This window comes from Dipodomys merriami, unplaced genomic scaffold (genome assembly GCF_024711535.1).
Source record: "Dipodomys merriami isolate MVZ:Mamm:240054 unplaced genomic scaffold, mDipMer1.0.p SCAF_21, whole genome shotgun sequence".
NCBI classification, from domain to species: Eukaryota; Metazoa; Chordata; class Mammalia; order Rodentia; family Heteromyidae; genus Dipodomys; species Dipodomys merriami.
Genome location: NW_027203493.1, coordinates 29,403,759 through 29,419,516, shown reverse-complemented (window position 1 = coordinate 29,419,516; position 15,758 = coordinate 29,403,759). Strand labels below are relative to the sequence as shown.

The following is a 15,758-nucleotide window of genomic DNA, read 5'->3' as shown; positions in this document are numbered from 1 at the left end:
CACCACTGAGCAGTACAATTATTACTACCTACCATGAAACAAGCTGCCAGAATTCCCATGCCTCAGTTTGAAGGTCTAGGATGCAAATTATGGTCAGCTTCCTGTGGTTAGGAAATCCAGTGTCTATGTAATAACCTGTCATTTTGAGGCTCCTAGATAAACTTCTGGTTGTGTCTATTAAGCTAATTATGAAATGGAATTGCTTTTTTTATTTTTTGCAATTCTGAGATCTAAACTCAGAGATTTTTGCTTGCTAGGCAAGTGGTCTTCCATTGAGCTAAATCCCCCAATCCGTAGTCATGAACTCTAGAAAACTTGAAACCATGGAGAAATCTCAGGCTGCTTACCAGCTGATGTGCAGTATGTAGTCTCAGTTCCCAGAGGGCTAGAACAGTGCCCCATGTTTAAACCTTAGAGGCCTAAATACACCTTGATTATGATACTCCTACTTGCCACTGTGGCATCTACTAAGTAGGATACTAAGTAGGATCTTTCAGGGCAGGGACTTCTAGTCCCTAGATGACCAAGTGTTTGCCTAGTGCCTAACACCCAACACCTAACAATCAATGCCAGAAAAATAATGTATTAATGCAGTCATTAATCAAATAAATTCTGACTTAACCTGTCAGTTTCTTCTCACCTTTACAATTCCTTTGCAGTGACCTTCTTGCCTGGCACTATACTTGGATACATCACAGGTTAAGGATGTGAGGGAGAAAATGAAATAGTGAAATAGAGTCAGTGAGAGAGCTGGGATGCATGGTAGTGGGGCATGATGTCCACCTGGTTAAAGGCCACCCACTTATAATAGTTCTGAATGATGCCGTTAATTTTCACATTCACCTGGAGGTGGTAAAACTGAAAACCATGGAATGAACTGAATTTTAGGGTTTGCTTCAAAGGGTTATAGATTACATGTGGGCTAGGGCAGTTAAGGACCATAGCAAAACCTTAGCTAAAGATTTCTGGAGATTTATTTGGGTGTTTGGTTTAAGATTTATTTTATTTAAGATTTTTTTTTCCAATTGCATATGGCTTCTTTGACCCCATCAAATAACTTTATCCACACAAACATCCCTTAATTTACAAAGCCTCAGTCATTCATACAGTGTTCAAGGAACTTAAATATAATGTATCATATCAACCCAAATAAACCAAGTACAAAAAAAAAAATCAGAGAGGCCAGATGCCAGTGGCTCATGCCTGTAATCCTAACTACTCAGGAGACTGAGATCTGAGGATCTTGATTCAAAGCCAGCCTGGGAAGGAAAGTCTGTGAGACTCTTATCTCCAAGAAAACATTAGAAAACCAGAAGTGGAGCTGTGGCTTAAGCTGTAGAGTGCTCGCCTTGAGCTGAGGAGCTGAGGAACAGCGCCCAAGCCCAGAGTGCAAGCCTACAATCGACATAAAACAACAAAAAAATCACACAAAGTTGTTCACAGGTAGGTCCTAGATTACCAGCTTCTGTGCAAAAAAAAAAAAAAAAAAAGAAAGAAAGAAAAGAAAAAATAGATTGAGTATTTGAAACTAACCTTGCCTAGTTTAAAAACCTCCCTTACAACCAAATCTACCCAAGCAAGAGACCATTGAAATGCCCTCCCCAGTGGAGGCCAAGAAGCTCCCAGGGCACAGGATTTCTTTAAAATGCCCCCAAATCAGTGTCTATCTTCCTATGGTCTTGCCTGGGAAGAACGTGTGTGTGTGTGTGTGTGTGCGCGCGCGCGCGTGCACGCTCTGTGCAACCCTGGAGGAGGGGTTTTCAGGCAGCTAAGGGTAGTGGTTCATCCCTAAGTGGGAGCTGTGGATCCTGCCCCTCCCACTAAGAGCATCTCCATACAGGAGTCCCTAAACAGCCGAGCAGGGGTAGGTGGGGCAGAGGTAGAGGCAGAGGTGGAATCTGGGCCTTAGCCTCCCAAATCTGCTGGTCTGGAGAGCTGAATAATGACGTTAACTGTTTTGAGGTTGCTACATCTCGGACTCCCAAACGGCTAAAATCCTGGAGCTAACCAGACAGGTTTGGGCATGGCAAGGACGAAGAGTCAAAGGAATGAATAACCAACCTAGAACAAGTCCCAACAGCACCCCAGGGAGAAGGAGAGGCTAGAGGTGCTCTTGAGGGAAGAGGGTAGTTAGGGTCCCCTCCTTACAGATAGAGCCTGGCTCTTGCTTTTCCAAGTTCCCAAGATACCCCGAGGCTAAAACCCCCGATATCTAGCCTTCTAAGTTGTCATCTAAAACAGTAAAGCTTTATCCATTCCTATTTCATTTATGTATGTCACTTCATCCAATGGAAAAAATGTCACCCCAGAGGTATTGAACAGACCTGGGTATTAAGGACTCATAGTCATCATTGGAGCAGCCCGGGACTCCGTGTCTCCCTCCCCCTCTCGCCAGCCACCCCTAAACACTCCCCGCCCTCCTGGTCTCAAATAGTCAGGTCACCGGGCTCCTCCACAGACAGAGTCACCTGGATGCTCGTGCATCCTGAAGGAAGAAGAGTGAAGAGGACTTCCTGGGCTTCTCAGAGGATCCCAGGCTTTGTAAACCCAAATGCACCTGTCGGACCGAGTGCCCTAAGAAACTTGCACACACATCTGTGGGCTGATGACCCCAAGGTGTTGCTGGTGTGTCCTGTGGAAAGTTGGGCTGGGCCTGGTTCTGTGGCATGGGCCCCCCACAGGTGAGGAGGAAAGGAATGGAAGGGGGGGTGTTGGCAGTGGGGGCAATGGGGGCTTGTTTGTGCCTCAGGCAGTCTCTGGTCTCTTGTGTATTTCTGCCATCTTGCCGTGACTGCATGGAGATGCCTGTTGTATCATGCTTTTGAATGTGGAGAAACCCCTGCCAATTATGGCTTACTGCAATCATTTGGTGCCTGATGGGACAGTCAGATATGCTTCTCGTGGGCTGCCGGGATAATTTTTTGTGTCCCATAAACATGTTAAAAAAATATATCCAGGGGCTGGGAAGATGGCTTAGTGGTAGAGTGCTTGCCTTGCATGCAGGAGGCCCTGGGTTCAATTCCTCAGCACCACATAAGCAGAAAACGCCAGAAGTGGCGCTATGGCTCAAGTGGTACAGCGCTAGCCTTGAGCTGCAGAGCTGAGGGACAGCACCTAGGCCCAGAGTTCAGGCCCCACAACTGACCAGGAAAAAAAAAAATCCAAGTAATCAGGTGCCGGTGGCTCATGACCGTAATCCTAGCTACTCATGAGGCTGAAATCTGAAGAGAGAAGTTCAGAGTCTGCCCAGACAGTTAAGTCTGTGAAACTCTTATTTCCAATTAACCATCAGGAGACCAGAAGTGGCACTGTGGCTCTAAGTGGTAGTGCACTAGCCTTGAGCAGAAGGAGCTCAGGGACAGCACCCAGGCCCTGAATTCAAGCCTTATGACCACTGCCTGCCGCCCCCCCCCCCAAAAAAAAATCCAAGTGGCCCTGGTCAGAAAAAAGTTTCCTCATCTCTGCTGGAAGTTGGGACTGAAAAGGAAAATGATAGATGTTATGAGCTGTGTTGGAATCATAGACCTACACTCCTGTGTCATGCCATGAATTTATTGACTAAAGTTAACTTTAGTTTATGAACTAAAGCAATGGGCTGGGAAGGTGGCTCAGCGGTAGAGCACTTGCCTTGCATGCATGAGGCCCTGGGTTCCATTCCTCAGCACCACATAAGCAAAAACAAAAAAGCCGGAAGTAGTGCTGTGGCTCAAGTGGTAGAGCGCTAGCCTTGAGCTGAAGAGCTGAGGGACAGTGTCCAGGCCCAGAGTTCAGGTCCATGACCGGACCCCCCCCCCCAAAAAAAAATGAACTAAAGCAATTTTGTTGGCAACAACTCGGTAAGTTCTAATGAGGTCATATAGGTGGTTGGCAACACAGGTACTCTTTTTGTGTGTGTGTGAGTTGTGGGGCTTGAACTCTGGGCTTAGGCACTGTCCCTGCGCTCTTCAGCTCAAGGCAAGCACTCTACCGCTTGAGCCACAGCGCCACTTCTGGTTTTCTAGTGGTTTATTGGAGATAGGAGTCTCACAGACTTTCCTGCCCACTTTGAACCATGATTCTTAGATCTCAGCCTCCTGAGTAGCTAGGATTACAGGCGTGAGCCATAAATGCCCAGCAACACAGGTACTCTCTCTCTCTCTCTCTCTCTCTCTCTCTCTCTCTCTCTCTCTCTGTCTCTCTCTCTCTCTTGTTAGTCATGGGGCTTGAACTCTGGGCCTGGAACCTGTCCCTCAGTTCTTCAGCTCAAGGTTAGCCACAGCGCCACTTCTGGTTTTCTGTTGGTTAATTGGAGATATAATCTCATGGTCTTTCCTGCCTGGGCTGGCTTTGAACTATGATCCTCAGATCTCAGCCTCCTGAGTAGCTAGGAGTACAGGCATAAGCCACGGGCCCCCGAGTCTTTTATCTCAATGACTATTATCAACTCTCAGATCACAAATTACATTGTGTAAGGTATATTAAGTAGGTAGGTTTCATTAGGTAGCCAATTAAGAGAACACACTATTCAGGCAGGAAAAGAAGTTTATTTACTGAACAGCTGCTCCCCTCCCTCCACCCCCCATGGCCCAAAAGGGGAGACCCCTGACCCTCAGGCCAGGACTCATCTAGGCCAGTGACAGGAAGAGGTGTGGCTAGGTGGGGGAAAGGTGTGGCCACACTGGATCGGATGTGAACTCAGGGCCTTGGACCCTCCAACATCAATTGGGAGGCAGGTGATGAGGTGGCCCAGGAGGTGACCTAGCAGGACCGGGAGGTGACTGCTTCCAGGTGTGCCAGTTACCTAGATAACAGATACTGTGTCTGCACAGGGCCTGCATGGCCTGGGGACACCTTACACATTGTACATAATAATGTGTAGGGGATGCTATGGAAGGGTTAAAGAGGTTGGGTTTTGAGGGCTGTGCAGAGGACACAGGAAGAGAGCTACTAGAAGGTGAAAGAAAATGGTCCATAGAGGAAAGGCTCCGTAGGGGATGAGTAAGCAGTTCTAGGATATTCACAGAAAGTTGTTCATTTATAAGTGGGTAGGGAGGATGGAGAAAGAGAAAACCATAGAAGGGAGTCAATCTGATTTAAATATAATACATGTATGTATGAAATAGCATGGTATCATCTCTTTGAGCAATTAGTATGCACTTAAAACAATGAATAAGAGACTTGTATTTACTTCATCAAGAAATCACATTAAGGGGCTGGGAAGGTGGCTCAGTGGTAGAGTGCTTGCCTTGCATGCATGAGGCCCTGGGTTCGATTCCTCGGCACCACATAAGCAAAAAGAAAAAAGCCGGAAGTGTCGCTGTGGCTCAAGTGATAGCGTGCTAGCCTTGAGCTGAAGAGCTGAGGGACAGTGCCCAGGCCCAGAGTTCAGGCCCCACGACCGGACCTCCCCCCCCCCCCCCCCCCCCCCCCCCCGCCAAAAAAGAAATCACATTAAAAAACAGGCACTGGTGGCTCACACCTGAAATTTTAGCTACTCAGGAGGCTGAGATTTGAGGATTGCAGTTCAAAGCCAGTGTGGGCAGAAAAGTCTGTACAACTCTAATCTGCAATTCCCTGACACAAAGCCAAAAGTGGAGGTATAGCTTCAGTGGCAGCGTATCAGCCTTGGTTGAAAAAGCCAAATGAGACTTTGAGGTTCTGTGTTCAAGTCCTAGCACTGTCATATAGACACACAGACACACACACACAGACACACATACACACAATTGCACCCTGATTGTCTCACAAAGATAAAATTATGTAATGACAGTTCTCAGAAATAATTCTCATTATTAAGTGACTATGACTTTCTGAAACCTATTAAATATTATCAAAAGAAATCTAAGAAGATTTAAATGGTTGAATGGAAAAATATCCTGTCTTACTTTCATCAGGCAGTAATACTTGCTATTCAGGAGGCTGAGATCTAAAAGTTGAGATTCAAAGCCAGTCCAGGCAGGAAAGTCCAATTGACCACCAAAAAGCTAGAAATGAGGCTGTGTGGCGTAAGTGGTTGAGGACTAGCCTTGAGCAAAAAAGCCCAGGGACATCACCCGTGCTCTGAATTCAAGCCCCAGGACAGGCACATAGACACAAAACAACAACAAAACAAAAGCAACATGTCATACATGGACTGAAAACTTAGCATTTTTTGTTTTGTTTTGTTGATCGCAGAGCTTAAACTCTGGGCCTGGGAGCTGTCCCCCAGTTTTTCAGCTCAGGGCGAGCGCTCTACCACTGTGCCACTCCCAGCCAAACTTTTCTGTGTATGTGGTGCTGAGGAATCAAACCCAGGGCCTCATACGCAAGGCTAGCACTCTACCACTGAGCCACTTTCCCAGCCTGAAAACTTAGCATTTTTAAGATATTACCCAAATTGATCTTCAGATTCGGTGCAATTCTGAACAGAACCTCAGTTGAGTCTTTATAGAAATCCACAAGGTGGTTCTTAAATGTACATGGCATTACATGGAACCTACAGCAGTCAAAACAAGCTTGAAAAAGAAAGAAAAAGATATTATGTGGATTAATAAGAAAGCTTTTGTATTAAGCCCTTCTCTGCCCACTCCAAGAAATGTTGATTACTTGCTAGTGTATGAGAGAACCAAGGATCTCATAACTGATGTCTCTTGTTGCCACAGGTTCCCTGGAAGTGCAGATGGCAGGGAAGACACAGACGGTGTCCCTGAATGACAATGTCACCATAGCCTGCATAATCCCTGGCTCTCCATACCTGGACACCGAAATGATGGGTATCAGGTGGTTTTATTTGAGTCAGATGTCTAAATCAGAGAGCATGGTGTTTGAGTTTCATGGAGATAATCTAAAATCATCTAGACCTGGGGCCATGGTGTCTCCAACAGGGCTGAAGAAGGGTGACGCCTCACTACAGTTGCCTAAGGTCCAGTTGAGAGATGAGGGAGAATACCGATGTGAGGTGACAGTTACCCCTCAGAAGGCAGAAGGCACCATCTTGGTAAAAGTTGTGGGTAAGTACCTAAGGGCAATGCCCTGTAGTTCCCATGGTGCTGGAGCTTGGTGTGGAGCTGCAGATGGGCCAAGTACAGCACAGGGTTTAGAGTCTGAGTCTAGATGTGGGTTTTTATAAACAAATAGCCTCAAGTGAGTTCTCAGTAACTGAATTTCAGTGCCCCTCTCATTTACCCAAAACAATATCTACCTAAATAGTGAAGAGTCTATGAAAAATGCAGGTGAAAAGCTTAGCATCATGCTCAGCCTGTTGCAGATATTTAAGAAGTAATAGCCGGGGCTGGGAAGGTGGCTCAGTGGTAGAGTGCTTGCCTCACATGCATGAGGCCCTGGGTTCAATTCCTCAGTACCACATAAGCAGAAAAAGCAGGAAGTACTGTGGCTCAAGTGGTAGGGTGCTAGCCCTGAGCTGACAAGCTGAGGGACAGTGCCCAGGCCCAGAGTTCAGGCCCCATGGCCAACAAAAAAAAAAAAAAACCAAAAACAAAAAAAACAAAAAAAGAAGTAATAGCCATAGTGGTTAAATAACTGTCCTGTTGTATGGACACTGGGTCTTCAATGAAGAAATGAAAGAAGCTGGCAAGGGAGAGAAGAGCTGGGATCTGGCTTCATAGATCAGAATTCGATTCCAGCTTTGCTATTTCCACTGAATTATTGGGCCAACTGTGGAATATCTTTGGATCAGAACTTTCCCAAGATAATGTATGAAAATGTCCCACTAAGTGCCTCTTCTATGCTAGGGAGGTTCCCAGGGTAGGCTTATAACAGCTCTCAAATACATTTTTGGGGGAGATAAGTCTTACTATATAGTCCAGGGTGACCTCAAACTCATCATCCTCCTGACTTAGCTACCTGAGTGTTGGGATTATAGGTGTGCCCACGACATCCCACTCCAACATTTTTTTTATTGAGTTCTTTATTCTGTTATAAAGTAGGGATGTATTTGGTGAATATATTATTTTCTAGGGATGCCATAGCAAGATATTGCTAACTGATTGGCTTAAATAATATGTCTATTTTCCCACGATCCTGAAGACTAAAAGTCCAAGACCAAAGTGTCAGCAGGATATCTTCTGAAGCTTCCCTCCTAAGGCTGTCAGCTCCTAAGTACTTCTCATAGTCTTTCTTCTCTGAATGTATCTGTGTTCTGCTTCCTTTATTTGTATAAGCCCACTAGTTATAATAAATGAGGCTCCACACTGATGGCCTCATTTTAACTTAATTATTTCCCACTCCTGAATACCATTTCCCCTATCATTAATATGGTATTTATATTGATTAATTACTACTAGGGCCTGTATTCACACACACACACACACACACACACACACACACACACACACACACACACACACACACACACACACACACACACACACACATTTCTGTTTGGGGATCCCATCTGGAATATCACTTTACTTTTGTTATGTCTCCCTAGCTTCTTGGCTATGATAAATTTCTCATGTTTTCCTTGTCTTGATATTCTTGACAGCTTTGAGCTCAGTATGTGGTAGGCTCCCACTCTATTTGGGTATCCATACTGTTTTTCTTACTAGATTGGTGCTTTGATTTTTGGAGGATGATCACAGAGGTGAAGTAGTTTTCATCACATCCAATGAAATGGCATAATTTGTTGCCTTTTTTTCCCTCCATTTTGGGTCTTTTTAGCTTCTTCTTCTTCCTTCCTTCCTTCCTTCTTTCCTTCCATCCTTCCTTCCTTCCTTCCTTCCTTCCTTCCTTCCTTCTTCCTTTTCCTCCTCCCCTTTCTTCTTCCTTTTCCTCCTCCCCTTCCTTCCTCCTCCTCCCCCCCTCCTCTTCCTCCTCTGCCTCCTCCTTCGTCTTCTTCTTCCTCTTCCTTCTTCTTCTTCCTTCTTCCTTCTTTCTTTTTGTTTTTCAGAGCCGAGGATAGAACCCAGGCCCTTGCACTTGCCAGGCAAGTGCTCTTCTGAGCTACCCCCCAACCCCTGTAATTTGTGACATTGGTGTTGACCTTAAGCCCTAAGTGAAATTGAATTTGTCTAGTCTCTTCACTGTGAAATTACTTTTTCCATTTACATTTTTGCTATATCCATATGGTAGTCTTTGAAAGGATGGCACTCTTTGCAGCCCACACTTAGAATGTAAGGAATTATCTCCTTTGAGATAGGATGGTTGCATATTTTTTTGTGCCAATACCAACCTGTTTTTATTACTATGTCTTTATAGTATAACTTAAAGTCTGTACTGTGATATTTCCAGTGTTGCTGTTTTTACTCAATTGCTTTTGCTAGTTGGGTTTTTTTTTATGTTTCCATATGAACTTTTGGATTGAGTTTTCAATTTCTGTGAAGAATGACTTGGGTAGGTATTACTTTGATTCTGTTGGCAGTATGATAGTTATTTTCATAATGCTGATTCTGCTGATCCATGAGCCTGGGAGGTCTTTCTGTCTTCTGGTGTCTTCTTCAATTTCTCTCTTCAGGGTGTTATAGTTTTCATTGTAGAAGTCTTTCACTTCTTGATTAAGTTAATACCTAGGTATTTTATTGTGTTTGAGACTACTGTGAATTGGATTGTTTCTTTCTCAACCTGTTTATTGTTGGTGTACTGAAAAATAATTGATTTTTGAGTATTGCCTTTGTATCCTGCTATGGTTCTAAAAGTATTTTTTAGATATAGAAGTTTTTTGGTGGAGTCTGTGAGGTGTGTTAATATAGGAAAATACCATCTGCAAATAGGGAAAATTTGACATCTTCTTTCCCTACTTGAATCTCTTTTTTTTTTTTGGGTCCGGTCGTGGGGCCTGAACTCTGGGCCTGGACGCTGTCCCTCAGCTCTTCAGCTCAAGGCTAGCGCTCTACCATTAGAGCCACAGCGCCACTTCCGGCTTTTTTCTTTTTTCTTATGTGGTGCTGAGGAATCGAACCCAGGGCCTCATGCATGCAAGGCAAGCACTCTACCACTGAGCTACCTTCCCAGCCCCTTCAATCTCCTTTATTTCTTTCTTCTGCCTTATTGCTCTGTCTAGGAATTTTAGCACCATATTAAATAGAGAAAGTGGATACCATTATCTTGTTCCTAAATGAAGTTAGAGGGAATGTTGGGTTTAGGTTTGTCATATATAGCCTTTATTAAGTTCAGATATGCCCTTTTTATTCTTGGCTTCTTCAGAATTTTTATTATAAAAGGATGCTGGACATACTTCATTGGATATTAATTTATCTCTGCATGGGAGATGTCTTTCTTTATTGATATATTAGATCATTTATTTGTATTAACAAGAACTCTAAGTATTTATTTTGCATTTTGGGTAATATGTGTTGGGTATAATCTGATACTATTCTATTAATATTTTTGCTCAGATCCAGGGGGGCCTTCACTGAGCCCTAGGGAATCTTTCAGTTAGCAGGAATTATAGGCATGCACCACCACTCCCAGCTATTACTGGCTTTTTAAAAGTTCTTTTTATGTGTTAGATACAGTATTTTTTTTGTCTGTCCTGAGGCTTGAACTCTGGGCCTGGGCGCTGTTCCTCAGCTCTTCAGCTCAAGGTGAGCACTCTACCACTTGAGCCACAGCGCCACTTCAGGCTTTTTCTGCTTATGTGGTGCTGAGGAATCGAACTCAGGGCCTCATGCATGCAAGGCAATCACTCTACCACTGAGTCACCTTCCCAGCCCTAAGTTTAAAATTTTTAATCTCCCTGCTGATTATTTAGTGGCTCTAAGAAGTTCTTAATAAAGTTCGTAATCAACTTATCAAGTTTTATTTTATAATTTATGCTTTGGCACCACTGTACTTAATTCTTTTTCTTTCTTTCTCTCTCTCTTTCTTTTTTTCTCCTTTTTGGTGTGGCTGGGATCAAACCTAGGGTTTCATGCATGCAAGACAAAGTCTACCACTGAGCTATGTCCCAGCTCCAGCATTATATTTTAAAACACATGACTAAATTCACAGCCATCTATTTTTTTTCTACGTTACCTTCTAGATATTTTATTGTTCCATTTAGGTCTGTGATTCATTCTGAGTTAATTTTTATGAGGTATAATGTCTCTGTCTAAATTTTTTGTGTGTTTATTTCGTATGGATAGATGTCCAATAATTCTAGCATCATTTGTTTTTTTTAAGACTTTTTCTATTGAATTGGTTTTACTTCTTTTTCTTAATAAGTTTTTTATTGTGAAAATACTGTACAGAGGGGTTACAGTTACATGAGCAAGGTAATGAGTACATTTCTTATCCAGCATTGTTGCCCTCTCCTTTGTTTTTCCCCTACCATCCCATCCCTCCTCAACAACCCCACACACACAAAGTTCATTTTTCAACTTTGAATTGCTTTTACTTATTGTCAAAGATTAGTGGATTAGATTTGTGTGTGCCTGCTTCTGGGCCTCTTGTTCTGTCCCATTGATCTCTTGGTCTATTCTTTCACCACTACCACAGTTTCTATTTAAGGATACTTCCTAGGAGATGTTTCCACTTTTGAGTATATCCAAAACTACTAGACCCTATGTTTACATGGCTCTACCCACTTGCAATAAAAATTGGCGATGTAACTTTACTCTAAATATATCATGTCCAGTTAAAAATACTTAGAATTAGTAGTCTCTACCATACCAATATCCCAAGGCTTTCTTTGGATTCTGAAGAATCTGTGTCTAACACAAACTAGCTCAAGAAACTTTACTGTGTAAAGCTTAAGAAAATTATGGTGAAGGTGAGGGGACATTATGCCAGCATCTTACTGACACTGGCACTAACATACTCAGAATATTTAGCCTCAGTAAAACCCCATTCAAGCATCTGGCTGATAGTGAGCTAGTTCCTACCAGCCCTCAAGGAGTTCCCAGTCTGGTCTGGAATTGATAGGTCTCCAGCCTAATGCTGGACATCGTTGCAGCATTATCTATGTCTCAGACTCCATCTTAAAAAAAAGTGGATATCTGATGTTTTCTGTCTTGCCTGGCCATGATAAGAGTAATATAGAGGGGTACAGGTATCATAGAAGTCAGTGAGGGTAAGGTTGAGGGGGGAGAACTGTGTGTTGGTCCTGATCCTAATTATGTACCTTCTCTTCCATGACAGCTTTGCCAAACAGCAAATTGTTTGAAGAGAAGCACACAGTGAATAATAATGAAGAAAAATATCTTGTATGTGAGGCAAATGGGTTCTACCCTCCCAACACTAATATAACATGGGAGAAAAGGCTCCCAAAGGTTCCCCAGTTTCAAGAGGTCACTAAGGACATCACCAGGAGTCCCCTTCTCAAGAATGAAGATGGTACATTTAACATTACCAGCAGCTTGAACATAAAGTCCTCTGGGGAAGACTCTGGGACTACCTACCAGTGTGTGGTATGGCACATCTCCTTGGATACCCCCCAGAGGTACAACATCACACTGAATGGGACAGGTAAGTGTCTTCTTGCACACTTCTCCCATGGGTCACCTTTAGGGTATATAACTTAAAACTTTGGTTCCCAGGAAGTCTGGGGGTTTTGCTAGGGGTTAATGAAAAAAAAAACCCAAACAAAAAATGTGACCCAGAAGGAACAAGTTGAGCCCATTTCCGGGTCCAAAGCCCAGGCTTGGGCACTATGTCAAGACAGATTGTCTGGAAGGTGGAGAAGGTGATAGTAGTGGTCAGGTGGAAACAGGGCTATTTGTCAGCTCCTAGTGGCTTCAGGGTTCTGGATGCTCCATGTGGCTGGGAGTAGAAAGCTGGTCAATTGCTAAAGGATTAGGGACAGGATCTTGGTCATGCTTCCTGAGGATAGTTTGTCAGGGGCCAGGGACTAGTCCTGTCAGTACCCCTTCTAATCAGGCTTCAGGTCTGTCAACCACAATTGGCTTGTAGAGGCCATATCAGCAATCCTATTTACTGGCTCAAGATGAGGAGGCTATTGTAGGCTGGTCTTGCTGACAGATGCCCCAGGCTTTCTGTAACTACACTGAATCCTTTGGATGACACAATTCACTGTAGAATCCCTCTTGGTGGTGGGGTGATATTTGTTGAGTTCACATCCTGATTGCCTTCATCACAGCTCTGGTCTTTGGTGGGAATGATCTAGTTGATCAAATGCATCTTCTTGAGCTGAGAGGAATCAGAAAGGTAGGGGCCCTGAGAGATATTGTCTGGATGTGCCAGGTAGATCCTTGGATGCTCTTAAGGGGGAAAGGGAACTGTTCTTGAAAGTAATGGTTGAGGGGAATATGTATGGATAAAGTGTGAGAACATGGGAGGCATGAAATTGTAATTTGCTTTGGTTATTCCCTGTGAGGTGTTTGGGTAGTATGGTATCAACGATATAATGATGTGGAATCTTGAATGTATATGATATATATATATATATATATATATATATATGATATATATGTTGTATATATATGTTGTATATATTGTACTGTAATTCTCTCCTTTGAGCATTTGCTTTAATGATAAGAAAACTTGGCAGAGTTTTATTGAGTAAACAAGCAAGCAGACAAAGAGATGACAAGCAGGCAAATAGTCAAGCTTTTTGGGTGCTCAAAGGGAGAGACTTCCCTCTTGGTTTTGAGACAAGTTTTTACTATATAGCCCAGCATGGCCCGAAATTCATGATTTTTCTGCCTCTACCTCCTGGGAGTACAGATGTGTGCCATCACATCTTGCCCTGCATTGTATTTGTAACATGTGGTAAGTACTCTGACATGTGGTAGGATACTCTGATGTGTGTGCTAGGGATGGCACTGTAGAGACACATGGCACAAACCAACAGATACTAGCAGCATCTGTGTGTGCTTTTTGGCTCTCGTTGATTTTCTCAATATTCTTCTATTTTTCTCCAGAATCTGTGAAGATACTTTCCTTGAAGTACTTATGGTTCCTTTTTATCCTTACTTGCTTAATTGTATCAATTACCTCTTGTTGAAAAAGGTAAGGAGTTTTGAAACAAATTTGGCTTTAAGAATTCATGACTGTAGTCAACAGATGCTGTGGGAGAGGTCTGATGATTGATGTTAGGAGATGTTGTAGTGTGGTGTGTGGGTTTTTTTCCCTGATGTTATATTGGGGAAGAACTTCTTCATTTGATTGCCATGTGATGCTTTGTGACTCTGGGAGATGTGTTGTAAATCTCCCTCTGTCCATGTTATCCAAAAATCACTGTGAATTGAGTCTGTCTTTACTAGTACAGGCCAGTGCTTTGGACTGTGTGTGGTCTGCATTACTGTCCCATAGATTAAACACCCCCCTGACCACCCATACACACAGTGGAGAAAGGGGGGGGTAGTTTCTTCCCCTAATTGTGCCCCCCCTTCTCTTACTAGTCCTGGGGTTTGAAATCAGCCTGGGCATTATCCAAACTTTTGTGGGCAAGGCTAGTGCTTTACCACTTGGGCTACAGCTCCACTTCTAGCTTTTTTAAGGTTGATTAGTCTCACAGATCTTTCTGCCAAGGGTGACTGAACCACAATCCTCAGATCTCAGTCTCCTGAGTAGTTAGTGTTACAGGCATGAGTCACTAGTGCCTGGCTTTGCTCTTTTTTTGTTGTTCATTGTGGCTTTTTGCCTTTTGTGGCCTGAACTCTCGGCCTGGGCACTGTCCTTGAGCTCTTCAGCTCAAGGCAAGTGCTCTATCACTTGAGCCACAGCACCTTTTACAGTTTTCTTGTGTTTTATTGGAGATAAGAGTTTCAGACTTTCCTGCCTGGGCTGGCTTTGAACCGCAGTCCTCAGCTCTCAGCCTCCTGAGTAGCTAGGATTACAGGCATGAGCCACCAGCATGTGGCTGTTCATATTTTTTAATACCATATAGGATAATTATATATCTCTACATGAGAAAATTCTATTTTTGACCAAGAGTTCTTAATCTTCACTAGATGTTTCCAAGTTAAATCCTCAATTATGACCTAAGAGTAAACAAAACAACAGTGCAAACTTTAGAGGCCCAGGAAACCACTGTAAGTGTGTTGAAGGCTGGAGGCTCAACTCAGCAGTAAGAGTACTTGCCTGTAAAGGTGTGAGTTAAAATGGCTCTAGATAATAAAATTGCCCTCAATTATTTATGTACTTGTCAAAGTGAAATATCTGTAAGACCTAGTACTTTTGATTGTGAATACATTAATGGAATAATCAGTTGACTATCTAACATTAGCCAGCTGATATATGAAACTTATTCTTCTGGTGAAAAGTAAGCCAGTTAGGAAACTGGATATAAAGTGGTGTTCAAATATTTCTTGTGACTTGTGACTGCTGTCATATTTACTGTTGTATCCAGGTGCTGTGGTAACAGACTTCTGGCAACATTTACAAGGAGCCAAATTGGAAACACTAAAGTCCTTGGAGACAAATTGGAAACACTAAAATCCTTTTCAACAAAGAAGAGACAAAAACAGGAGCTTAACCTAAATCTTGTTCAAGTTCTTGATACTTGCTGGTATACTCTTTTGCACAAGTTAATTTTGCCTTTCTGAGACCAAAATGAAGAAGGAGGAAGAGGTGGGCGAGGAGGAGGAGGAAGAAGAAGAAGGAGGAGGAGGAAAGAAGGAAGGAAAAAGGAGAGAGAAAGGAAGGAAGAAAGAAAAGGAACCAAAGTCTTTATGACTAGCCTGGATCTAGTAGTCATTTGTACTAAAGCTTCAGTGCACTGTTTTAGGGTTGTTTGTTGTTTGTTACACAGCAAAAAACAGACACAGCTCCCTGGGAAGCTAAATTTTGACCAAGAGGACTGTGTTAGGAATGGGGATATGCTGCTACAGCTTTCTGTGAGCACTGCTCACTGATTTAGCTGACATGGTTCCCAACACCTCTATCCTAAAGCATCTCTCAAG

The 15,758-nt window shown here is 43.2% G+C and overlaps 1 protein-coding gene across 1 annotated transcript; it reads left to right on the top strand.

The window, feature by feature from the left end:
- The first annotated feature begins 299 nt into the window (after positions 1-299).
- Positions 300-15,291, top strand: Ncr3lg1 (natural killer cell cytotoxicity receptor 3 ligand 1). The gene is made up of 4 exons (XM_070031777.1): positions 300-360; positions 6,621-6,968; positions 12,034-12,360; positions 15,206-15,291. The coding sequence occupies exons 1-4, from the start codon at positions 300-302 to the stop codon at positions 15,289-15,291; spliced, it is 822 nt and encodes a 273-aa protein (XP_069887878.1).
- Positions 15,292-15,758: the final 467 nt, after the last annotated feature.

What these genes read in the sequence shown, in the direction of transcription:
- Ncr3lg1 (XM_070031777.1), top strand. Translation starts at nt 300, where the DNA reads ATGAACTCTAGAAAACTTGAAACCATGGAGAAATCTCAGGCTGCTTAC. An exon ending in CATCTTGGTAAAAGTTGTGG is followed by an intron (nt 6,969 to 12,033) that starts GTAAGTACCTAA and finishes CTTCCATGACAG; the next exon opens with CTTTGCCAAACAGCAAATTG. An exon ending in CATCACACTGAATGGGACAG is followed by an intron (nt 12,361 to 15,205) that starts GTAAGTGTCTTC and finishes TGTTGTATCCAG; the next exon opens with GTGCTGTGGTAACAGACTTC.